This window comes from Struthio camelus, chromosome 26 (assembly GCF_040807025.1).
Source record: "Struthio camelus isolate bStrCam1 chromosome 26, bStrCam1.hap1, whole genome shotgun sequence".
Classification (NCBI taxonomy): domain Eukaryota; kingdom Metazoa; phylum Chordata; class Aves; order Struthioniformes; family Struthionidae; genus Struthio; species Struthio camelus.
The window spans coordinates 2,741,953-2,766,987 of NC_090967.1; the positions used below are offsets into that span (position 1 = coordinate 2,741,953).

Below are 25,035 nucleotides of genomic sequence, written 5' to 3' on the forward strand. Positions count from 1 at the left end.
TCCTGCCAGATGGGAGCAGAGAGACGGGCTTTCCTCAGGCTGTGGGGTGCTGCAAACGGTTTTTAACTAGTTGGCCGCCTCCCAGTTCACACTGGGCTCTTACCATGGGAGACAGAAACTAGGGACAAACTTTCAAAGTTGCATCAAAATCGGATGCTCAGGGAAAGGGGTTTTCTTTGATGGGAAGGCAGAGGTTTGAGGGGGTGGTAGCAATGTTTTAACTCCACAATCACGCGGTGTCGCTACCACCTGGGCCGGACTTGCATGGAGTCCTTAACAAAGGCAAGGAGGGTTTGGAGCTGATCTAGGAAGTACGCTGTCATGAAGTTCCTGAAAGGAAATCTTACCAATGTCTTCATATAAAAGAGCAACGCGATCACCTACCTGCAAGCCCCTGAGGGGAGCCGACCGGTGTAGAGGGGTTTGAAGAGAAGTTATTGCTAGAGTGATCTGGGGAGTAAATCTGGAGCAAGAGAAGTGGGGCATGGTCAGCAACGCCCGCTCCTGTAACGGGATCTCCCAAGCCTCAGCCTCCCTCCTCATCCTCTGCAGCAAGGATGACCCCACTGGCACATCCCTCTCCCGCCCGCACCACTGCCAACTTCCCAGCCAGCACAATGGCCGAGCCTGCTTATCCCCACTACACCACGCCGAGAGCGTTCCCCCTTGCCTCCATGCCCAGTAGCTTTCCCATTAACACTGGGTCCCCTCTCTGCCCCTGTTGTTGCGATCCCTGCGGCTGGAGCACCCCTTCAGCACCCTCCAGCTGGAAGTAGCAAACCCTGGACCTGCGAGTCCCGCTGCCGGGACTGAGCGAGGCACCAAACTAGGCACTAGGCTGGGCAGCTGCAGAGCCAGCTTGCGTGCAGGGGTTTGCAATGGCTGTTTTAACCACCCGGTGCCTTACTTTCCCCATCTGTCAAAAGGGACTTGTCAAAAGGGGATGGCGGCATGTAGAGCCCTGAGGGGAAATAAAAAACAGGGGAAACTCATGCCTCCCTCTCAGAGGCTGCTACATTTCTGGGGCCTGCAGTTTCACCCAAACTTCTCATGCGTTCATCTTTCCAGCTGCCTAGAGGATCCCCATTATACAGGGAAAGACCAACTTGGGGAGTCCCTGTGACAGGACAGGCAGCAGCTTGGGGATCTGTAGAAACTCTTACTGAAGCTAGTGCCTTCCCGAGCGCATCTCCCGAGCTCCCAGCCGTGGTTCCTCGGTTCCCTGCCGAGAGAAGATACAGCCGTCACTGCCCGGGCACAGGTACTAAGACCCCTGTCCAATAAGGTACCTTGTGCAAGACCTTCTCTGGTGACTAGGCATTTGCTCTAAGCCTGAAGTTTTTCATTCTTACCGCTTTTCTTTAAAAATAAACAAACAGAAAGGTCTGCCTGATTCCTGTGTTCCCTTTGCCCACGCCGACTTGCTCAGAGCAACACAGATGAGGGTGCGTGCACTTCGCTGACTTTCCCAGGGCTGTAGGAACATGTTTATGAGACGCCTGGTCAGAGGCATCATGCCTTTGATGGTGATTAAATGCCTCCACTGCAGCAAGGCCCATTTTAACAGGGCACCTTAAGCCCTTACAATCCCAAACTTGTTTCCGCTCCTCCAAACAAAGGTTCATCTCCAAATCAAGGTCAGGGTCCACATTTCCCAGGGAACACAAGCTAATTTCAGTAACAGGTTTTGTAACAGGTTCAGCAGGGTTAGAGATTAAAGCACTCAGGGGTTTAACGTGGCATTTGAATACAGCACGAATGCTTTCTTTCCTGATTTAGATGAATGGCTTCACACATACCAGCCACCTTCCTGCACTCAGGTGTAGCTCCTTCCCACCCCTCGTTTAGTCATGGCACCTCCACCAGAGGATTTCACAGATCCTGGTCTCTTTCCAGATCTGACAGGTGAGGTGCAAACCCTTGGAAACTCCTTAGAAAGCTGCAAGCCACCCCTCTGCCCTCTACTCCAGCTTATTCAGTGGCAATAACCTCACTAAGTCTCTTCCACATTGAGTAACTCCAGGCCTGTGTGCAACAAACAAAAGGATAAAACATGTACAGGTATACAGGATGCAGACGACATACCCTCGTGCATTAGGCTTTTGCAGAAGAGTTTGACTTTCCTGGATTAGCCTCTGCATGGTAACGGAGCAAGAGGGTTGGAAACACAAGGAGGGCCACACTTGGGGACCCACCACTCACCCGTGGACTGTACATACCCATCATGCTGTCCGTCCCACTGATTGGGGGCGTATGGCTGGAGACACCATACGGGGTGGAAGCAGAGGAAAAGCCAGACACAGAGGGGAGTCCGCCGTTAACTTCTCCTGAATGCATCTGGTAGTTCTAGCAGGAGGGGAGAGAAGCATGAGGCCTTCAAAAAGCTGCAGAGCTTCAGCAACCAGGCCAGGACCTGGCCCCAACTGTTGGCCACCTTGGCCTGCCCCACAGCCTTTCTGAGGGCAGCAGCACATCAGCAGCAAAATAGGGCTCTGCTGTGGCTTTTAAGAGATGATGGATCATTTACAGAAGCTGTCTTGTGATGTATGATGCTGCCAGCAGGCTGAGCAGAGCCCCTAACCTCCCTGCCTGCCCCAAACCCAGCTTCAGCGCAGCCCCATGGGAGAAAAGCATGGGAGCACGTTACCATTCGTTCGTGCTGATGTAAACTGTTGAAGCCACTGGACTGTGGGAGAGGGGAGGAGGAACTGCCTAACATGGCACCATAGCTCGACTGGCTCATGGCACTGGGTGAACTCCATAGGTCTGGTGAGTTGTGAAGTCCATCTGGAAGGCAAGCGAGAGGTGAGGGGGGCAGATGTTGGCCCATGTTGGACAACCCATGCAGGGACAAGCCAGCCCATGCGGGGATGTTGCAGCTCTGCCCAGGGATGCAGTAAGTCGCGTTGTGCTGACGCCAAGCATCACACATGGAGTCACTTTGGAGCTGCTTTGTGTCTCATGTGTACCAGGCTGCAGCAGGAGACCTCATCCCTCCACCAGCATGGAAACACCTCATGCTCCTGCCCCCAGGTCCCTCATTAATGCCGGGGTGGTTAAAGCCTGACCTGCCATATAGAAGGCTCCGGGATACACAGTGCTGGGAGGTTTTGAGGGAGTATATCCAGCTGGATCCCTGCTGTAGTCGTCACCTGAGTTGGATGGATACACCTGGAGGGCAGGAGAGAGGATGAAGAAGAGCGCTTGGCTACCCAACGACCGCCGGCATTTCCACCCATGTGTCCGGGTCTGCTGGAGGGTAACCTGCCCTGGCTGGCTTCTCTTTTATTTATCACAGCAGATGATGGAGCCAACTCTCCCATCAAAGGAGTTAAAAATGAAGGAGTTCAGCCCAAGTGAAGGCTACAAAGCAAAACGCCAAAACCCAAGAGGAAATCCTCAGAGGTCACTGCCCTTCAACCTTATTTCTGCCACTCCTGGCAGTGCCCCTGCTCCTCTTTAGAAGAGGCTGCTGCCATTTTGGCATCCGACACTGCAGACACCCTCCGTGTCGGGATGGGCAAGGGGCTTTGCTGGCCTTTGCTGGGTTCTGAATAGGGCGGGCGCAGGGGGAAGTGGATTTAAAGCAGAAATATTCACCTTGTCTTCTCGTAAAAGCTTTGCTCTCCTGCGGCCCTGTATTACAGAAGAGGCCAGCAGCAGCAGAAGTTTCAGCTCTCTGCTCTAGTTCCTTTTTCTGCGGTTATAACTTTTTATGGGTAACCACAAAAGAGATTATTTCTGGACGCCAACCTAGTGTCCACGGGCTCAGGCCAAATCCAGAAGGAAATGGTGGAGGGCAGTGGAGATGGGCAAAGTATTTGGGGCACATCAAGTCCCAAATCCTCTGCAAAGATGAGCCTCCCTCTGCTCAGTCTGCTCTAGGGGAAACTGAGGCACGAGAAGGACACTGAACCTTCCTGGCCAGAGTTCTTCAACCCAAAGCTTTAACTGTTTTCTCGGGAGACCTCCTGGACTCATTGGCACAGCAGGTCCCCAGGTGCCGCATGCTGGGAACCAAAACCCGCAATTGAAAAGAATAGAAACTGAGGGGACTGTGAGTCTGAGCAGTCCCTCAGACAGGACAAGATGAGGGAGAGCACTGCTCTTGGATGGTTTTCCAGCAAATATTGTGCAACGCCACCTAGGCGCGTTCTCTAACAGCACTTTAAGCACATAAAAAGTTTTTTTTTTTCTTTTTTAATGACTAAGCACATCCTAGAAAGCCTTCACAGAAGCCCATCTTGGGCTTGTGTGAAAACACCCAGTTTTTAAACAGAAATCCGACGCGTAAAGAAACCGAAATGCCACTTGAAATTACGTGAGAACCTTTGTTCCGGCCTATTTTCATCACTACCGATTCATTCTGAAACCTGTCCCTGCCCCCCCCCCCTTTTTTTTTTTTTTTTTTACCTCTCAAATACACGTGAAAGCTGAGGTTGGCGGCCAGGGCCTTGCTGGGTACGCTCAGCCCAGCGCTGACTGGAAGACGCATCTCTTTGGGAAAGAAACCCGACCTGAGTTTCTCTTTCCCCACACCCTGACTAGCATCCCCAAACCCTCTTGCCAAACTTGTGCTGGCGAGGAGGGGTGAAATTGTTGTTTATTTTTGAAATTGCCCCAAATGCTGACAATTTTATTTGGGGGGGAGGTGGGTTAAAAAAATTACTTAAAAAAAAAAGGAAAAAAAAAAAAAAGCACATGTATGCTCTAAAAAGCATCTCCCAGGAGCTGTAGACTGGGAGTGAGAAATGCCCAACGAGCAGCACCTTGCTCTCACCCAGCGCTTGCTTTTGTGCTGCTGCGATTCCCATGGCAGCTTTTTTTTTTTTTCCCCATCTGAATTTCCTCGAGCTGACAGAGCCTCCTGGCCGGCGACACACCACCCGGCACCCGCTGGGACTGCGGGGCATTCAAGGAGCAAAAAGCAACTCGGGGCCTTGCTTTCTGCCACAGCGCTGCATTCAGGCAGAGCGTCGATGCCGCAGGTTTGGACTGGCGAACTTGTTATAAAGGAAGGGGTGGGGGGAAAGAAAAAAAGAGAGAAGAAAAGGGGGAATGGAAAAACCTGACAGACGCTGACAGCTGCCCTCATCCCTTGCTCAAAAAATAAAATTAGAAGAGCTTTCGCCTTTGTGTTGCAGCTACGGGCTCGTGTCGGCACGGGGATAAAGTGCCGGTGGTGGGTCGGTGGGCCAAATAAATCAGTGCACACGGGTTGCCTGCGTTTGCGGCCAAGGCCAGGCAGAGCAGGGGAATGGGAGAGGCCACAAAGAATAAGAATCCAGCAAATTGACTTTTCCTATAATTTGATTAAATAGCGGGAGCTGGGATGGGGAATGGAGTGAAGCACGTCTAATAGCCCCGCACCATCTGCCAGCGCCTGGCACCTGGCCAGCGCGCAAGGCAGCTGTGCGGCAGTGGAGCCGGCGAGGGGGGGCAGCCAAGCCGTGCTTTAGCGGGTGCTTAATAAATCCAGAGCGTAAATAAGAATAATAAAATAGCAGGGAATAGCCTCACGCCAGCAGGGGTTTCAAAGGGGCAGCTGGGGGTGGGGGGGGGTGGTTTGCCTTGCTGCCCAGCATTGCCCTGCTCCCCACTCGCCTCTCAGCTCTTATTGAATCCTGGGAGTCGGGTTTCAGCCCCCTGGCACCTGCCCGCAGGGCCCCACTGCCACTAAAGTGGGGGGTTGCGCTTTGAGTGTGGAGATGGGAAGGGAAACTTATTTTGTCTTACGCTGTGAGATGCACGAGAATTTCAGTCCTGCTCTTTTCCAGCAGAGCTCTTTTCCAGCAAAGATGAAATCTTTCATTGCACCATTCAGTGGAGAGGAAGCTCTGCAAACCCCTCTCGGCTGTTTGTTGGGGTTTAGAGGGTTGCAAGCGGAGCAGCGCACCGCCGAGGGGGCAGCAGCAACCTCCTATGTCGCCTCGTTGCCCAAAGCCCTGTCAGTGAGCACGCAAAGCAGGCGAGAGGAGCGGGCAAACACCGGGGTGCGCAGGGAGCCGAGCGAGCCAGCGGCCTCTGGCCAAGCACCGCAGGAAGCAGTAAATCAGCGCTGGGTCTCTGCTCCCCACCCAGCGGCCCCAGCCCTCGCGCCAGCAGCTTGGGCCGCAGGGACCTCCAGGTGAGGTCATTTCCTCTGCTTGCACTGCTAGCGTGGAGAGGGCTCGCAAAGGAGCTGCGTTCAAAGCCCCAGTGCTGGGATCCTCAAGGTTTTTTTTTTCCCTTCTGTTTTTCTTGCTCAAGCGCAGAAACCGTGGTGGGACTGTGAATTTACGTGCTAAAAAAACTCCAAGCTGCCATGCTTTCTCTAGCAAGAGACCCTGTAGGAAGCAACTTGCACAAACCCCCTTCCTGGCTGCCTCCAACCTCCAGCAAAGCTGGCCAACCTGGGGCTGGGGCTCGGGGGGTCTCACCTAGGTCTTGTGCAAAGCAGGTGCATTAAATGGCAAAAGGTGGCAGCGGGTGGCTGCCAGCATGCAGGGGAGTACAGATGCAAGGAACAACCCTGTTTTCCAGCTCTGAAACAGGTCCTGATGCAGCAAGAGAGGCTCAAAAACTCTCCACGCTCCAGGGCCAGCCCAGACCCATCAAGAATACAGGGAGAAGCGTAATGGAATTAAATTGAGACACCGGCCCATTGCTGAACCAAGGTTACAGCAAACCAAGATGTTCAAGAGCATATTTTTAAAGGCGCCTGACTGATGTGGCTGATGCTGGCTACATCCAAGGAAACTCCTCCATGCAGTGGAGGAGCTGGAAGGTGCAGGGAAATGATGGTGTTTGGGGGTTACAGACACGAGGTTTGTAGCTGTACTTTTCTAACTGGATCTTGAGGCAAACATATCTGCTGCATCCATACTCTTTCAAAGCACTCCACAGCCAGAGGCAAAATGCTCAGCTCCCTGGAGGCAAATAGTGAGGGTGATTCCTTGTGGGGTGAGTCGGACATAGACTGCTCTGCCTGAGGACCACCCTCTTTTTTCTATAACATACAAAATATGCTGTCATAACTGTGCCTGGCTGCTGACCTACCTTACGTTATTGCTCAGATGATCGCAAGAGATAAAACGATACTCTAGCAGAGCAAAAGGAGATGGGGAAGGGGGACGTGCGGCGACATGCATGCACACGAGCGCCCCAGGAGCACAGGAGGCAGCACTCCCCACCACCCAAGCCCAGTACCTAACCACCAATTTCACAAGACCTAACCCCAAAGGAGCGCGAGCTGTATCCCGCAGCGAGGCCACAGCGGTCCACTGTCAGACCTGCCTGGCAGGCGCACGCAGCTAGCCCGTCCCTGCCCAGCATTGCAGGCGGCTGCCTCGCCACGTCCCTCATGAACCTTCCACCGTCATTTCTGCCTCTCGGTGCCTTTGGCAGAACCTTTCCCGTTTCAGCCACCCTCAGCTATTTCGCCCACTGACCACCCCGGGTTTTCACAGCAGCTATGGAATTGCAGATTAAAGCACTTTATTTTAATAAGATGCTTATTAACCTGTTTATTTTGCACAGGGTCCAGCGATAACATGGAGTGGGCTCCTTTGCCGCATGTTTGCAGGCAAGCCAGGCAAGAAAGACCCTTTGATCTGCTGCCTTTGAGGCAGGCAAGGACCTTTTGCTACATGCTTCGTTCTACACTTAGCTGCCTATTTCCCTCTCCCTGTGTGGAAGTTAAAAAAAAAAAAAAAACACCACCACCCAAAAAGCTAGAGGTCAATGCAAAAACAGGGCAAACTCAGCTGCCCCTCCGCGCAGGGAAATCGCTCTCTGCATGAAAAAGCCAATCTGAGCAGATCTTCACAGAGCTGCCTGCTCCGAGGGCAGGAAAGGGTGGACGTGCGCACACCCAGCCGTTTGCATTCGCCCTGTCCCTCGCTGCCACGATCTGGGGGCTGCTGCGCTTTGCTAAGTATTACATAACCCCATGGCCTCCTCGGGGGAACGCCGCAGAATGGTTATATTATACGCAGCAAATTCCAGCCTCCTCCCTCCTCGCCAGGGCCGGGGGGAGAGGACAGGTTGAGCTGCAGCCCTACAACAGTGGCACACTGTTTGCAGAGCCGCATGCACATTCAGCCCGGCCGTTGGCTGCACAAGCCTGGGATCGTGTTTGCTTATTTGCTTTAAAAAGCCATGCAGGCAGGCAGGCAGCACCTCCATGTTTGCTCGGGCGTTGGGGTAGCACAAGGCCAGATAGCAAGACCGTGAGCTTGCTGGTCACGGGCCAGCTAAGGCGACGGTCAACGTTTTCTGGGCTGGAAGAGCTTGCAGGTAGGTGTCGGATCAGACACGTGAAAGGGCCGGAATTTCAGCAAGTGCTGAGCGCCTCTTCCTGTGGGAATCGGGGCCCTTTAGGGCACCACTAGCACGATAGGCAGCAATCTCCCTCACCTTTGAAATTCGAGGCCAATAAACGGCCATTTGTTAGGAGCAATGTTTTCCCCACATGGCGACTGGCGTTTAGAAGCTCCGAACTTCACACCAAAACCTGAAGCAGGGACGTGAATTCTATTTCAAGCAGGTTTTTCCTATTAAAACATATACTCTTAGAGCAACTCAGCCTTCCCGAGTACCTTCCAGGTACCCCCGAACATCCTTCACTCTGAGAGCCCCCACGAGCGAGTCCCCAGCACGCCTGCCTCCCTCCCCACGTTGTCCCTCTGTCATCCCAAAATTTGCAGCTAAGCGATCAGTTCATGATGCAGGGGTGCAGATTGCAGAACGGGCTTCAAATTCACATGAAGGGAACGCCGCAGTGTTGAATTTCCTGTACGGGTGGATGCGCATGTGTGTCCCCCAGAGCAGGAGGGAGCGTGCGTGCGCTCCACATTGCATCAACCTCAGCTTTGGCAGTAAGGCGCGCTCAGGCAAGAGCATGTCTTCAACGCAGCCCAAACCTAAGCCGCGATTTGCCTGCGGGACAGAGTCCGCCTGTCCTTCAGCAAGCATGCAAACGCTCCGGTGAGGAATGCAGCCTCCATCTCTGCAAAGCCAAGCAGCTCCCATTTTCCTGCAGGAACCCTCCAATCCCCTCCAATTAGCTTTCCTGGAGATCCCATTACTTCTAGCCACAAAGACATTGTTCAGTTTATTCCCCTATAACAGCCGCAGAAGTATGGCTAACATATTCCTACAGGCTGCTTGGCTTTCTTATAAAACAACCCAGGCAGCGCGCACACCTGGAGTGGCCCCAGCCGCCTGCCCGCGTTACAGCCAGCTTGGTTTCCCCTTCTGAAGTGAAATCCGATCATGGCCAAGTATTACATTTCACTGGGGCGCTCGCGACATAACGTCAAACAGACGAGAGCCAGCAAACGTGGGCCGGGTGTGGACGACGGGCCAGCACTGCTCCTGGCTCACTGTGAGCTTTTCTGAGGGGCAAACGCACTCTGCGCAGGTGGCGCTACGATCCCTTCCCTCCAAGTACGGTGCCCACGTCTTGCTGTGTTTTCCCCTTTCTCCCACGTAGGAGGCTGCAGCCAGCAAAATCCATCCCCATCTGGCTAAAACCCAAGCGCTGAGGCACACAAATGAGAAGGTTTAGGACCTAGTGGCAGGATGTCTCTATGGCAGAGCGTAAAACCCCTGGGAAAGGTCAGGGCACTGGACCGCACCGGGGTGTGGGGTGAGAAAAACGCAGGGAAAACGCCCACAGCACTTACCGAGGAGGGGAGTCCAGGAGGCACCTTCCGAACCTTTTTGGGCTGTCCATCTGGTGTAAAGAAAACAAGAGAGGATCTAACTTTGGAAGAGATGGCTTACTCCCAAATGCAACCGGGAGGGAAAACGGACTAGCCACCAAGCTATAGCTAAAATCTCCAAGGGCAGAATCACAGAATCGTTTAGGTTGGAAGGGACCTCTGGAGATCATCTGGCCCAACCTCCCTGCTCAAGCACGGTCCTCTAGAGTATATTGCCCAGGATCACATCCAGGCAGGTTTTGAATATCTCCAGGGAAGATGCAAGTATCTGCTCAAATCTCAAACACCTAATAGCCAAAGAAGTATCAATAATGACAATGACTGAGGATGAACTGCTTCTCCTGTCACAGATTCTTCATCCTGCCTGCACCCTTTGTGGGCAGGTTTCACCTGGCAAAACTGAGTTCATAGGAAAGTCCCTCTCCCACGACAAGAGGTGCTCGTCAAGCCGAGAAGGGCTGCACTTGCTCTTTAGAGGAGACCAAGCCTGCCCATAAATCATCCATCCTTGCTTTTTGGAAATGGGTTCATCTTGAAGAGGGTTTGTGGAAAAAGGATCCAGAAAGTGAACAAATGCAGTGCTGGGTTTGTATTTTCATTTGCTCCTAAGAAAATAATTTGCTTGGGAAATCTTCACTGCCTCGAGAAGGTGGGCATTCGCCCTGGTCTGGTCATTCCACAATCTCAGCAGAGCTTTCTCACTCAGGTTCCAGCTCAGAGGGAGAAAGATATCATGTCGTGAGGGAAGGAAAAGCTTGGGGGGAAGGCATGAAAATATTTGGGGTAGTGGTGGGGGGGGAAGCATCCTGAGGAACAGCTCGAAAGGAAGTGCTGGTTAAAAATTTGGAGTTTTCTTTTCTTTTTTTTTTTGGTTCATAATTAATGAAAGCCCCACTTGGGAAAGGGAGGGGGTGCGGGATGCTAACACAGCAAGTCTGCTGAGCCAGGGACTCTGCCCGGTTGTAGTTCAGGAGGAGAAATTCATTACACAGAATGAGCCAATGCAAAAAAAAAAAAAAAAAAATTCCCAGGCCGAAAACCTAAAACAGTAACATTTTAAAGCAGCAAATTAGCTTTCAAGTATCAAAGCAGATGCATTTTTCTGAAAAGCCCTGGAAAAAATACATGTAACACTATGTTGCTTCTGGTTTCGTTTGTTGGGGAAAGCCCAAAATAGCAGCAACAAAGCAACTTCAGGGGGTGGGGAGGGGACTATGACAAGAAACACAACTTCTGGAGAACTGGGGCTTGTCTACGCTCAAAAACTCATTTGGCACCTGACCTTAATCCTCATTAAAAGCAAAATGGCTTATTTTCCAGGTAAATTCAGATATGGATAACTTTTGCTTTGCAGTATCAATCCATGCAGTTGCGCAGGAAGAGAGCCAGCCCTGGGGGAAAACAGCCGCCAGACAGCCAGGACCTCACTCTGCTCCTGAACATCTTATTTCTGGCCACTACTTTTGCCTGAAATAAGACAGAGGCTCAAGCGAGGGCCATGGGCCATAAAACCATTGCCAAGACAGCCCAAGATCTGCAGAAATGACTACTGATGCAAGATGTCCTTGGAGGCGTTTTCAGAAGACCCTACAGCCATTCGCTGTTTTTACCCAACCTGATGTTTGCCAGAAAGAAGGAAATTCCACATGGCTAAGAGGGCAAATGCCCAGTTTTACAAGGATTTTTTTTTTTTTTTTGGAAGTGAACGCCAGATTCACACCCATGCAACCACATCCCAGCATCAGCATTTTGATTTCCAAGGGCAGATCCGACCTCGGTGTCACTCCGGACACCCCGCCAGCCCCCACGGTCGCAAACCAGGAGTAGCTCCCTCTCCCCCTGCCCTCCCATCCCACCATCCGGGCCAGCAGCACCGCAGAGCGATGTGAAGCGACTCACCTATGTTGCTCTCGGCACCTCTCCTGCGAGGATTGTTGGGGTAAGAAAAATACTGAGACCCCCCTTTCACCCCGGTAGGGGAAAGCGTGCTCGGACTTGCGATTCCCATTTCACTGGGCAGGAAACCAGTCTGCAAACAAGGACACAGAGAAGCCTGTCCATAATTATGCCGTAGAGAAGCCATAATTATGCCGTAAAAAGCACCACGTGCACCTGGAGTGAACAGAGCCACCTTGAGCGGCCTTCATACAAATGCAGCCAAAAAATCAAGTCAAAGGGCCAAGAGGAAAAACAAATACCTAAATACGGTGGCAGTGGGAACTAACGCATGTGGGAAGAAAAGGGTCTTTCAAGCTGTACTTGCAAGAGCAACGGAGCCCAGGAGAAATCCCGCCACAAACCGTGGCAGCAGAAGAGCAGGTGCCGCCGGCAGGGAGCACCAAGTGACGCCCCGGGCCATTGATGGGTATCGACAGCTGTGGAGGGCAGTTTTGGTGAAGAGGAGGAGGTGAGCATCAAGCAGACGGGCTCATTATGCAGGGCTCAGCATCTCCCTTGCAAACCCAGCAGCGGGGCAAAAGCATCTGCTCGAGGCCAGGCACCTCGAGCGCACCGGGACGTGGTGGCACAGCTCCCAGCCCGCGGGACCCACACAGGGTGACTCGCAGCAGGAATAATTACGTCTGCTGGGAACCCGACTGCCAAGTCGCACCCCACTGTGTTTAGCTTCAACTGTTTATTCTGCAGAGTAATTATTGCATTGTTAAACACTTTTTAGGTCTTTGGACAATCGAATGGACTTATTTGGGAGTTTACATTGAGAGCCAAAACTCTTTCCTCACTTCAGCTGAGGTTTTAAGGAAGAGGATTAGAGTTTCTGATGTGATCAGGACTTTGGTGCTGTGGGGGACCCATCGCATAGTCATGGTGCGTCCATCCATCCACGCTGCAAAAGCATGTCCAGCCTAACTATCCCAAACTACCTATCACTCCCCAAACCCCTGGCCTTTCCCTCTTCCCTTTTTAAGAAACAGCAGGGAGCCACAAGGAGGTGCATCTGGGGAGAAATAACGGTGCAGCATCCATCAGCACTCAAACCCACCCATGAGAGCCTTGCTCCTGGGGGAATCCCTCTTGCATCATTTCTCTAAACCGAGCCTGAACCTCTCCCTAAATATATGTGTTTTACTTGACCACAAGAAACAGGTGAGGTTATGCTATCTGTGGCCCATCAGACTCTGTATCTCCAAATCCCTCCCCAGCCTTAAAGCCAAGCCCAAGATCCCAGTGTTTTTAGGTTTCCTGAGGCCAGGCAGCATGCTGCCCATCCAAACCAGGGATTTTCAGCAAGGAAAATTCAAATCCTTCTTTCTCACTTTATAGAAAGAGGAAACTCCTCCCTTGTGTTTATCCAAGTTGACCTTGGGAGTGACGTGAAGCCGGCAGGACGCCTGACACCGCAGCGCTTGGCTGACCCTGGGCCCTCGCCGGCTCCCAGGAAGAAGCAACGCACCCTTTCCGTGAGGAGCAGCGTTTTCCACACGGCTCCTTCCAGCTCGGGAGCAAGTTAAAGACACTTGTATGGAATTTTAGAGGGTTGGCAAAGGGCCTTGAAGTAACAAAAGCTTAGTTTCAATCCATCTTCAGAGGGCGATAAATTGAAATAAAGGAGGATTTCAGGCTTTTCAGAAATGAGAAAGAAAAAACCCGCTGCTTTAAAAGTCGGTCTCCTCAGAAAGGGGTTGGGGAGGGAAAGAGGAGCTTGTGTATTCACAGCTGGTAAAATTCTTGCAATCTGTTCCACCGGTCATATTACCTTTGTGTTTAAAACGCTTCGTGCTGCGGAGCAGTGCAGCCAAGAAAAGCAAGAAGCTAAGGAAGCTGGAGGAGAGCCTGAAGGGCCAGAGCGGCCGGTCTCATTCCCTTGCTCCTTAAGCAGGTAGCTCTGTTTTGCGGGTGAGTCACCCAGATTTTAAGGCAATTTCCCAGAGAAAAAGGGCTTCTTCCCACCTCCCTTAAGGAGGTTAAGGATGGGGACGCAGGTGGGTGGTTTGGGGAGGAACGTGCTCCCCATCCAGCCCATACGGGGACTGGAGCACGTGCAAGGCATCTGCTGTCGGACCATTTTTTGGTGTTTTTCTGAGAAAACAGGAGACAGAAGCAACAACTGTTCCAGGGACTATGGCGAGCATGCAGACAGCCCCGCTTGCCTCTCGCCACCCAGCAACAACAGGGGTTTTGTGTCCCCTCCACATCAGACGGGCTGCGTCGCCCACTCTGCCACCCGATCCAGACCCAGGCCAGGGCCTCTCGCGGATGGCAGCACCATTTGCCCACCCCATTTTTGTTACCTTATATCTCCCCCTCCTCCCTAAAACCTCAACAAAATCATAAAGTTAAAAAGGGAGCCTTGGCATCTGTCCCATTTTTATTTTAGCAGCTTCAGTGGTAAATTAAATCCACTCTGGCACAGCCAGCCAGCACAGCTGTTTCAGCAAAGGAAACATCCTCAGTTCAGAGGAGAGGAAATTATGACAAATTTGTGCAAAATTAAAACACGTAATATGCATTTGTGTGTACATGTGTAAAATAAAAAGCTGTCCAACCAACAGCTACTCCCTTGAATAACGTGATGGGACTGTTTGCATGGGGCGCTTGGTGGTGCTGACTCAGGCCACAAAAGGGGCAGTTTCGGCAACACATCAAAGCCAAGGTGCTCGCTCCTTCCCAAAAAGCTATTTCTGGATGTCTGCAGTGGGCAGCTAGATTATCTCCGTACTGGCTGACCCTCTTCCAGGGCTCTGACTTGTCCCTGTGGTATTCTCCAAAGGAAGCTCATTTTTCCCCATGGCACAGCCCTGGTCCTACCAGTGGGATTGACCTGGGATAACACAAAGGGACAGGCTTGTTTCTAGGGCAGGCAGCTCTCCTGAGCCATGTCCCTCCCTAGCTACAAAGACAAGCACTCACTGCAGGTCCTGCCTCAACAGAACCATCGTGAAACCAAAGCACCGTTCGACTCCTCCCAGAGTGATGCTACAGCAGGACACTAATCCATCCTGCGGCCTCTCCCTCCCCTTAATGGAGGAACTGTGCATGCAGTGGATGGCAGCTGGCAGGGCTCTTACTCTCTGTTTGAAGCACAAGCTCCTTTTTTTGCACCCCAAGCCGCTTCCAGAAGGTCCAGGAGTTGCAATGTGGTTTGATGGAGGTGTTGGAAACTGAACCGGCCTATAGGAAATCCTGGTCTGAACTGGGGGGAGGAGGAGACCCAGGGAGAAAGGAGAGCATGCAACACCAGGTTGTTTCCAAGGAAGATGTTAAAGTCCTTAGGAGCTTTAATGCAAAGCGATCGCACAACACTAGGCAGCTGGAGGGAGAAAAGACCTCCTTTAGAGTGCTTTTCTGCCTGGGGGCTACCCTATCATAATGAGATGTTACTTAGACCTGATTCATTTAAACTCATCTGAAAGGCAGCACGGATAGGTCGTATCTGATGAAATATAAATCGCTTAGAAGCAGGATTAACGCTAATGAAATAAGGACCTCAAAGCACAGCTAAGTGAGCCTGAACAGGTTTTGAAAAGAACTGAAAAATCGCTACCATGCAACTATTCTGACAACTCTTCTGAGCCAGCACCATGCACGTATAAAACCACAGACCCCATCGCTTTCTGAGCAGTCTGAAGGATTTTCAGGACTGTATGCACAGAGGTGAGATGCAAGGCATTAGGTTATTTTTCATTTCCAGTTCCTGAGCTCTCCCCTTCTAGCAGTTAACCAAAACCTCAGTGCGTTTATCATTACCTGATTTAGTGCTGGCATCCCCGCATCTCTTCCAAACGTGGAGTAAGAGGCTCTTTCACTGCTCTTTCCTACGGCGGAGAAAAGAAAGACAACGTTTTGCGTGAATGGGAAGCAGAGATTTTACACACATCTACAGCCACGCGCCCTCCCGCCGGCTCGCAGGCTTCCCTGCCGAGACCCAAAGCCCACTCCTGTAATGTGGCAGCTTCTCCCCATTATCACAGAGGCAACCGAAGCAGATAATAGCTTGTTGCTAAAACAGGAGCTTTTTTAAGTTCATGAGCAGCAGGGCTCACTTGGTCCATAAACAACAAAACCCCCAAATGACAGCAATGCAGGCAAGTGCTTGTGGCCATGGAAACTGGCAGTTTCAGACCCAAGCCAAAAAAAAAACCCCTCTAGACAGATTAAAAAAAGCCATCCAAATTTGGCAGAGGCAGGGACAGAGCAAACCGAAAGCTAAGCATGATCGACCAACAGAATCTGCATGCGTCTCCCGTGCAACAGAAAATATTTCAGTGCACTGTTAGCAGCAGTGTTCAGAGCTGAACTCCTGCTCCTTGTGGTAGAGGGATTACCTTCTTTCTCTTTCTCGATGGATATTCAACTTTGGAGAAAAAAAAAAAGTTGGAGCTAAAAAGCAGGCATTAAATAGAAAACTGTTTCCTTCCTTTTCAAGTGCCCTCCTTTAACTCCCACCGTGCAGGCTCCTCTCTTTGCAGTCAGTGCATCTCTCTCAACCTGGAGATTGCCTAGGGAATACACCAGGTTGAGCTAAACCCACATGCCCCAGCCCTGTCGAGTGAACTTTAGCATCCTGCCTCAGCCTTTATCAAATACACTCAACCTCGCTCTGCCCACGCGCTGCTGAAAATAGTATTTTCAAGGAAAAAAAAGAAAAAAAAAAACCCACACACACATGCTGAGATGTTTCCATTCCGAAACATCCTTGCAGTATCTTCCCTTGCAGTTGCATGTCGCAGCACCTGGGATGCAAATAGGTGCCCAGGCAGCGGCCAGCCCCAGCATAGGATGGGAGAAGGGGGCCTGACGGGAACTCCAGGTTCACAGCAGTTGGCTTTGAGGTTTCCCCCTACACAATACTAAATGAGACGTTTTTCTGGGGGAAACAGGCGTCTTTTCATTTAAAAAAAAAAGTTTGCCTGGGCTGCAAACACACAAGGAATTTTTCGCTGCTGTTAATTGCAACCTATGAAAGGTGCCGCCGGGAAAAAGGAAGATGGGAGAGGATGATCAAAAAGGCTTTGAACCCTGTGACAGGACCTTGCTCGTCCCACACCAGTGGTGGCGATGGACTTTGCAACCCCCATGCCAAACCCCTTACCAAAAAAGGGGCAAACGCCTCCCAGCTACCTTAGCAAGTAGAATTGGGAAGGGGGAGGATTTTGCCAATCTGCTTAACCTAAAACCACCACCAAAGCCTGTTAGGATGCAGGTCAACGCAGTGGCCAAACCCGAGAGCCCAGGAAAGGGCCAAGGGATTGAGACCCTCCTCGCTTTCATGGCAGCCAGACACGCTGGTCCTCATTACTATTTTGTTTCAGGGGCTTAACCATTAGGTAAACAAAGGTCAAAATGTCAGAGGCTGGATCTCTTAAATGACCTAATTTTTAAAAGAGCTTAGCAGCTATATTTGCTGCAGCGCCAGCAACTTTACACAAATAACTCAATAGGTTGTGTCATCAGGCCGATCGTGATTACTCCTAAATCAGAGGAAAACCAGGGTAATTCCACAACGGTTTAGCTGGTAAGCGGCTGCTGAGCTTCTCTTCTGCAAATTTATCGCTGTTTCCACGTATCGCTTGCCTAGCTAAGCGACAAGCAAAACACCTCTCCTATTATCAGACAGCCTGACAGCCTTAGATGCAACAGAAAGCTAAAATGAAAGCTGCTTGTGCTTGGTGCACAATATACAAGGGGAAAAAAAAAGATGACTGCAAACCAGAGTAAATCTGCACAATATTTTTCAGAAAAATCCTGCTATTTTAATCTGATGTTTGTTCTTTTGTGCCTCACTTGATTCAAGTCAGAAACAAAGCACGCCTGGTACTGGCAATCTGTTTTACACTTTGATCAGCAGGCGTTTTGCAGAATGGAAGAACTTTAAAAATAGTACGCGGGAGAGCCCAGCTATTGCAAATTGGAGTGCAGCTTCAGCAACTAAAAGCTCTCTGTTTTTACATAGAAAGGGAAAGAGTGGCAAAAATCTCAGCAACAGAAATTGCAAATTTAATTGTCAAGTTGGAGAGAAAATGCTAACGCGTCCGTGGGGACCATATGTCCTTTCTGCTCCCTGGGAGATGCTATGCGGAAAGCTCTGCCCTGCTGATGGCGCGCACTGCCCGCCGGCACATCTGGGAGCTGGGCTGCTCCTGGAGTCGGCCAGGATTCCCGTCCTGCAGCCGCGGTGTGGAGGAGGGCCGCTAACCAGAAATGTGGTCAAAAAAACAAAACAAAACAAAACAAAACACAAAACCCACAAACACACCGCAAACTGGGACGAAAGCACCTCCGGGTGAAAAACACCAGCGATTTCTAAAAGCTACATCACTCCCGCACAACCACTCAATTTTACAATTTTGAAGAGGCCGATGCAGGCATTAAGGGATCCTAGGAAAATTCAGATGATACTGGGAATAAATCCCTTGAGTGAGAAATGGGATTTCCCCTTAGAAACCCTCTCCTTCAGGCTTACTTCTGCATATTTTCGGATATGAAGGTGAAGCTAGGTTGTCACTATATGGGGGAGGGCACCTTAAGCAAGAAAGGACTCAGTGGACCTAGAAACTGGCTGGGAGTATTTAACATTTCGAGTTATTTATTGCATTCAGTGGTTTCCTCCGCTCTGAGACTGGCATTCTCTGTCCTGCCTTTTTAACCCCTATCGGTTCCCTGGTCTTTTCCCTGCCCCTCACCGTACAGTAGGCAGCCTGCTCACTTTCAACCTTTTTTAATAAGCAGTTTCTCAATCTCTCCCCAGCGTGTCCTTTCTTGCAGAATCACACGCATGCCATGGCTGAAACGAAGCTCTGCCCAGGTGCCCAGCCCGCCTTTCGCTTCAAAACGCCTGAGAAAACCTCATGTGCGTCTCCGTGTGCAGCTCGCCTGAGTCTCTGCCCCCAGACACAGGTTTGTCCCTGGATGAGGAGCGAGATGAGGAGCTCGTCCCCAATGGCTGCTCATCACGGCAGCAGCAAACGCCGCGAGCCACAGATGAGCCTCCAAGGCTGGACTTGCACAGCAGCAGAGCTGAGAGCCTCGTGCAGCATTTCACCTCCAAAAAGGGTGATCTGGGCAGTGCTTTTAAGCAAACAGGTGATTTTGAGGTTTTGCTCCCCAAGATGAGGCCAGCTCACAGATGCATACAAATCAGGCAAGAAAAGGGCGATTCGTGTTGCCTCTGAATTTGCCAATAAGCCTCCCAGGAGGAACACAGGTGCTTCACAGGTATGCAATATCCTGCACTTCTTTCCACCTGCAGGTGCTCTCAGATCACCCTATCCGTATGCACCCAAATCCAGTCCGGGTGGTGGGTCCCCATGCACGAGTCCCAGAGAGCAATGCACCCGCCCGTGACCCGCCCCCAATCCCTGCTGCCGACACAACCCATTTGAAGGGAGGGAGAATATCTCAATTCTAGTAATTCCATTAGAATTATTTCCTGGGGAAAAGGGAGGTAAAAGACAGATTAAAAGAGAAAACAAAAGTGAAAAAAATGGGAGCGGCAACAAGCCCCATCCATGGACAGATTAAAACCATTGTCCAGGAAGAACACAACAGCCCACAATACACACAAGATTAGAAACACTTCTCTGAAAAGAAGCTAATTACTAGAAATAATTACTAGAAAGAAATCTGTTATGGCTTATCAGTTTCTCTGCTCTTTAAACAATCCTCACCACCATCCCACCTCCCTTCAGTGAAGATGAATGGTAAAACAGTGACTGATTTTTAACTTATCTAGTCCAATGCAACGCAGCTAAGAACATTTCCCACCCAGTTAGTCTTACAGCAAAGCCAATAATTTTTTTTCCCTATCACCTTGCTGATTCCGTTCGGCACCTGAAGGGCCACCGATGCCTTGGAAAGCATCTAATTAAAGATTGCCCTCATGCCATCCCTGTCAATGAGCAGATGAATATCCTCATAGACAGGCTGTCAGGGACCCTCAAGAAAAGAGACAGAGCATCAGAGCAGCAGGGGCATGTGCAGGTCCCAGGGACGGGCCAGCCCCAGGCTCTTGGTCTGTGCTCAAGGTACCACCCCAATCAAGGTCCCATCATGCCAGATGCTGTTTGTGCATCTAAAGAACAACTTGTAAGCCCCAAATGGTGAATTTGCATGTCCCAGGCAAACAAATAGAAATCAGTACCCTTCCTGTCAAAGTGTGCTACAAGATTTCACACCGGTTTAGGACAAGGCGTGCATCACCCGGTTGCATATCCTTGCAACCTGCAGAGACATTCCCCTACTAGCCCTTAGGACCTGGGCTCCCTGCAGACGAGCAGGCAGGTAAATGTACCTCCAACCCACCACACTGGTACCTTCCTGCTCCCAGTGAATATTCATGGCCTGCTTGCATGAAATCACATACACTCTCTCTCTCTCTCCAGATTCAATTGCTCTGGCACTTTGCAGCAGAAAACTTCATGATCCCCTAGAGCAGGCTGGAGTCGAGCAGCCACTCACCCCAAATGTCAGACCCACTTCTTTCCCTTCCCTCCTCCTGGAGTTTGCTGCCAGGCTGCTTTCTCAATTTTTTTTCCCTGCATAACCTGAAACCAATGTTCTTTTCTGCCTCTGGGTGTGATAACCACTGCTTGTAAGCCATACATCCGTAGCAACACACAACCAAACCTTCCCTAGCCGATCTTCCAAAGCCAGGTCCAGTGCAGGAATATATCAGGAAGAAATTTGGATTAGCAAGTTTATATATGCTGCTGCTCCTTTATCAAAATGGCTATTACACCCTGCAGTAAACAAATTTCTCTCTTCACCCCTCTGTCTACGTCAGACCGTTTTGTGAGCGACGCTACAGGGGTCTCTGATGAAACCTGACCTGTGTAATGACGGAGATGCAAAACAGCTTGTGCAGGAAGCAGACCCCAGATGCCAGGTACTGCCAGCGTAGCATAACCAAATCCCTTCCCACGTCACAATGTCAGTGACAGCACTGGAGCTCAACACTTTCCAAGCTCAGCTGCAAGAACCACAGGTGAGACAAGCTTGCAGGACAGCAGGGAGTACACAGCTGCATCTCTGTTCCTCCTCCACAACACCATGGCCCTAAAAAGCAACCAGCTCTCTGGGGACAGGTGAATTCTCCAATCTCGAAAGGATTCAACCTAAAGCTCGCCCCGGACAGCAGCTGCCAGGCATAACCCTGCCTCCCTTCCCAGGAAGCAAAGGACTAGTTTAACCCTTGTGGGCAAGACTGGCAAGTTTGCTGAAGCTCAGGCTGACAGGGAGTCCCCTCGGCCACCAAAGGCCTGCGAGTCAGGTGACTCCTTTCCATTTTCTGGATACATGTGGAAAGTGAAGAAAAAAAAATTAACATTCAGCTCATTTTTTCCAACCAGTGCTAGCTGAACAGCATTCGCTTTTCAGTGCAGGAAGAGCGCTGTTCCCACTTCAGATAGGCTTTTGCAGGCATCTTTAGATGGCTCGTTGCAACCTGCCACTGGGAAATGGCATAAACTTGAGAAAAAATACCTGGAAGAATTATGAGCTCTTTGGGCTCATCTTTCTGTGGCCCCACTTTCTATGGCAGCTGGCAGAGATCTGATGCTCAGACCTCACATTAATGGGAGAAGCTAAAATTCAGATGTTTCTTTGCAGAGCCCTTTCAGCTCAGCCTCCCTCTCTGTAACCGGCCAAGCCCATCTTTTCCAACACAAAACATGCTCCTCTTGAAATATTTCTTCTAGTGGTTTCTGATCCTTCTTGAAGAAACAGAGTGAGAAACAGATATAAATTCCTATTTTGGAGAAGGGCTTAGAAAATGGTTTCACACACCTTTCATCTCTTCATGTTTTAAAATTCATCAAGTCCACTAAATTGTCCTATTAGCATTAGCTTTTCCAGCTTGTTCCCCTCGAAAGGGAATCTTTCTGGAAACCAGGGGCTGTCGGTTGAAGCGATACATCTCCAAAGTTCATGTTTCCCTTCCACTTTGCTACGCTTGCCATATGCAAAATGGTGCGTGTGGGTTCCTGTTCCCATTTTTCTCACCTTCCATTTATCATTTCACCCCTTGAAAAGTTTGCAGAAGCAGTTTGGTGAGAAGGAAGAGCAAACCCCACCCGTGGTCTTCCTTTGATCTGTCGTTCTCAGTACATGAGCAAAGAGGCAAGGCGAAACCTATTTATTTTGGAATCTGCTTCAGGAATCGGTGTTTTCTGTTTTAACCACATTCAATTTTAGGAACAAACATGACTTTGAAATGTTAGATGTCCTCCTATCTGCTCCTTCCTGGCCTCTCCAGCTCCTGTCTTGGCAACGGGACTCTCACTGCCAAACCTCAACCATCTGGGCCAGCAGACAGGACCTTGCACCCATCCTGACAGATACAGCTCCAACAGGCATCCGAGTCTTCAGCAACATGCGCCGTTGCCTTCTTGGGCGGGCAGGCTTAGCGGGGGCAGGCACAGGATTTTAGGTGCCACAAAGCAGCAGCTCTCCTTCCACCTTAGCACAACTCATGGAAATCACCTCCAGTCTGGGCAGCAGAGGCTTCAGCTCCACATGCTAGAGAGGCTGGGTTTGCAGGCTCGCTGGGGAGTGCCAAGGCGCTTGCCAAAGACCTGGAGTCCTGTCTTTGAGCGGAAGCCAAACACGTCTTCCTTGCACACATCAAAGGGGAAACCTCCATGTTCCTTCCGAGGCAGCTCCTTCTCGGTTGGAAATTCTCAAGGCTGACTTTGCTGCAGGGGTGGGATGGGCTGCCCCTCTCCAACACCCCCAAAAAACCCTGCTGAATTTCATCAAGACTCCCCTGTTTTCATTAAGAAATACATCTTCTGCTTTGCTTACATCCTCCTGGGCCAGAAAATAAGAAGGAATAATGTCCTTTCAGAGCAGAAGGGGAGAGAGCCTCTTGGAAACGTTCTTCCTTGTCTGCACAGGACCCCAGAGGGGCAATTAAACATTCCCACCTGACATGGAGAGGAGAGAACTGGCAAGAGAGCTGGATCTGACCTCAAGACCCTTCCATCAGCCACAGCACAGAAGGAGGAAACGTGTGGACACCTGCTTCCTAGCGCTACCAGGCTCTTCTCTTCCCCTTTCTAACCAGCTCCAGAGAAGGAGGAACCTCTGATGGTAGTGGGGATTTTCTGTTTTAAATAAAATTTCCTCTTCTAACCCCACCCTTCCAAAACATGAGCAAAACTACCCTGACACCACTCTTTCCACATTTGATGGAGGATTTTAACTATCATCGCATTGGAAAAAGTGGGGAAGACTAACCCCAATTCCTTACCTAATGTAATTAGAGCTCTCTAAGCCCTTCAGGATGGATATTTTCTGCTCTTAATCTCTCCTTCCGCCCCCAAGCTTGGAGAGGTAACTGGGTAAATGGTCACACGCACCTCTTTACATCTGGTGACGCACAATCACCGTCTCCGGAAATGTAGGGGGGACAGCGGCTGTGCTGTGCTTGCAGACCACCAGGAGCATAGAGATGCATTCTCCCTCATGCTGCCTGGCTGCAGCAGCAGAGGGAGGAGCTGGAAGGGGCTGCTAGAGCATTGCAGCAGGCTCTGCCCAAGCAGGGCACAAGAACATGTCCCCAAATCCCACTGCAGCGAGGAGGGAGCACCTGTGGTTGTCTGCGGGGACTGTGCTGTCCCTGAGTTTCTGCAAGACTGCAAAGCAAAGTGAGGCAGGCTCTGCCACGCAATGGTGCTCCCAGGTACCCAGCGTGGGATCGGGGAGAAGGTCACAGCATGGAGAGAGAGAGGAGGATACAGCCGGTGGCACCTGCGCACTGCCACGGTGGCACCACGGCTGCAGGTGTACAAACGTGCCCTCACTCCGGGGTGCTCCCTCCCATCACCTGCCGGCAGCTTCAGCAGCTCACTCCAGAGCGCGACCCCAGCGCACACCAGAGTCCTGGACACCTGGGCTCTGCAGCCAGCCGCCACGAGCCTGTTGTGAGACCCTGAGGACGAGTTGAGTCTCTCCCTGCCTCCGCTGTGCTTTCCTACCCTTGATTACCAGCTCCCAAGAGCAAACTCAGCCTCTTCTGTGCCAGCACAGTAGGCAATATCTGCTAGTGCCTCTAGGTGCTACTGTAAAACGGAAAAAAAATCATGCACCTAAAACATGAAGGCGGTTGTGTACATGTTAAAGGCTGATGAGACCCTCTGGACAGCGGCTCCTTCAAACACAGCTTTGATAGCACCTTCTGGAGAAGGTTTGATGGGGGAAGAACAATAATTCTGGCCAGTGTAAGTGCCCCCTGTGTTAAATTTCACCTGCTTTGACCAGGCAGCTCAAGGACACTTACCCACCAGTCCAGGTCCCAGGAATGGTGATGAAGATATGCTGTTGTGAGATGGCAGGTCTCGGTGCTCTCCGTAATGGGGGCCTTCACCATAGTTCTGCTGAAGTGACAGAGGACAGTTACTACTGGACATGTGAGGACACTGAACCAAATACAAGGTGTGTGTGGATATAAGTACACAGATGCACAATTTAACACAGCGTGAGTCCTTCTGATATTGTCTTAACCTGGTATCAGGAATTGAGGAAGGGAAGAGAAAGACCCAAGTTGCTTTTTTTTTTCACTGGGCGCTCTCAGGAGATACCAAAAAAACCAACTTAGTCCCAAAGTTGCATCAGTCACACTACACGCAAACTCACTTAGTGGGAAGGGTCAGAGTCACCTTTTAAGAAGGACACAGAAGTGATCTTATCCCCCAAAGTGCAGAGATGGCGTTTGGTCTCAAGGCCACCCTCGCCAGTGATGTATGAATGCGCAAGACATTAGCTCTGTTCATCCTCTGCCCAGCGCCTCTCCTTGTACTGGGGAGAGCAGGCCAGCGTGGCCACAAGACCACAGCAGGAGGAGACGTGGCACCAAAGCAGAGAAATATAGGGAGTTTGCCCCACCCTGGCAGCTCCTATTCAATTTTTGCCTTCCTTCAGCAGCCTGGCACCCACCAGGTGAGAAGTGCTTCTTGTGGCAAAGACCTCATGTGATTCCCCCTCCCCAAACTGGAGCGGGGGGAAGAAGAGAAGGCCTATAAAAATGAGAAATGACACAGTGCTTGTTCCAGCACTGACCTAAGGGAAGAGAATGGTGCTATTGTGAAAACGAATCACACAAACCCATTAAAACATGAGCATCTGTCAAAAAAACACCATTTCAATTAAGTTAATGTCTTTTCTCTCTTCCCTTCCTCAGGCCCCAGTTATGTGCTGTTGCAGCCTTGATTCCTTCCCTCCCGAACCCTTTCAATCCTCCCCTCCCTCATCGATGCTCGTGGTCCAGCCAACACGGTAGGTACCCCCCAAGCAAGGCCCAGCCCTGCCCCCCATCTAAAATGGGGTGAAAAAAACTCTTCCAGTATTAGAATCAACTTGGGCACAAACACAC

At 50.8% G+C, this 25,035-nt stretch overlaps 1 protein-coding gene across 13 annotated transcripts in view; it reads right to left on the bottom strand.

The window, feature by feature from the left end:
* TCF3 (transcription factor 3) overlaps positions 1–25,035 on the bottom strand; it is an 81,887-nt gene that overhangs the window by 10,628 nt on the left and 46,224 nt on the right. For 7 of the 13 annotated variants that reach the window (XM_068920278.1, XM_068920288.1, XM_068920287.1 and 4 more), the window contains exons 5-13: positions 23,944–24,040; positions 15,414–15,481; positions 11,607–11,736; positions 9,669–9,718; positions 3,069–3,171; positions 2,648–2,787; positions 2,220–2,346; positions 1,164–1,222; positions 385–463 (exon numbers count right to left, since the gene is read on the bottom strand). In XM_068920278.1, the coding sequence (XP_068776379.1) occupies positions 385–463; positions 1,164–1,222; positions 2,220–2,346; positions 2,648–2,787; positions 3,069–3,171; positions 9,669–9,718; positions 11,607–11,736; positions 15,414–15,481; positions 23,944–24,040 (853 nt within the window). The remainder of the gene's footprint in view (positions 1–384; positions 464–1,163; positions 1,223–2,219; positions 2,347–2,647; positions 2,788–3,068; positions 3,172–9,668; positions 9,719–11,606; positions 11,737–15,413; positions 15,482–23,943; positions 24,041–25,035) is intronic. The other 6 variants (XM_068920280.1, XM_068920284.1, XM_068920290.1 and 3 more) reach the window with 1 other exon arrangement.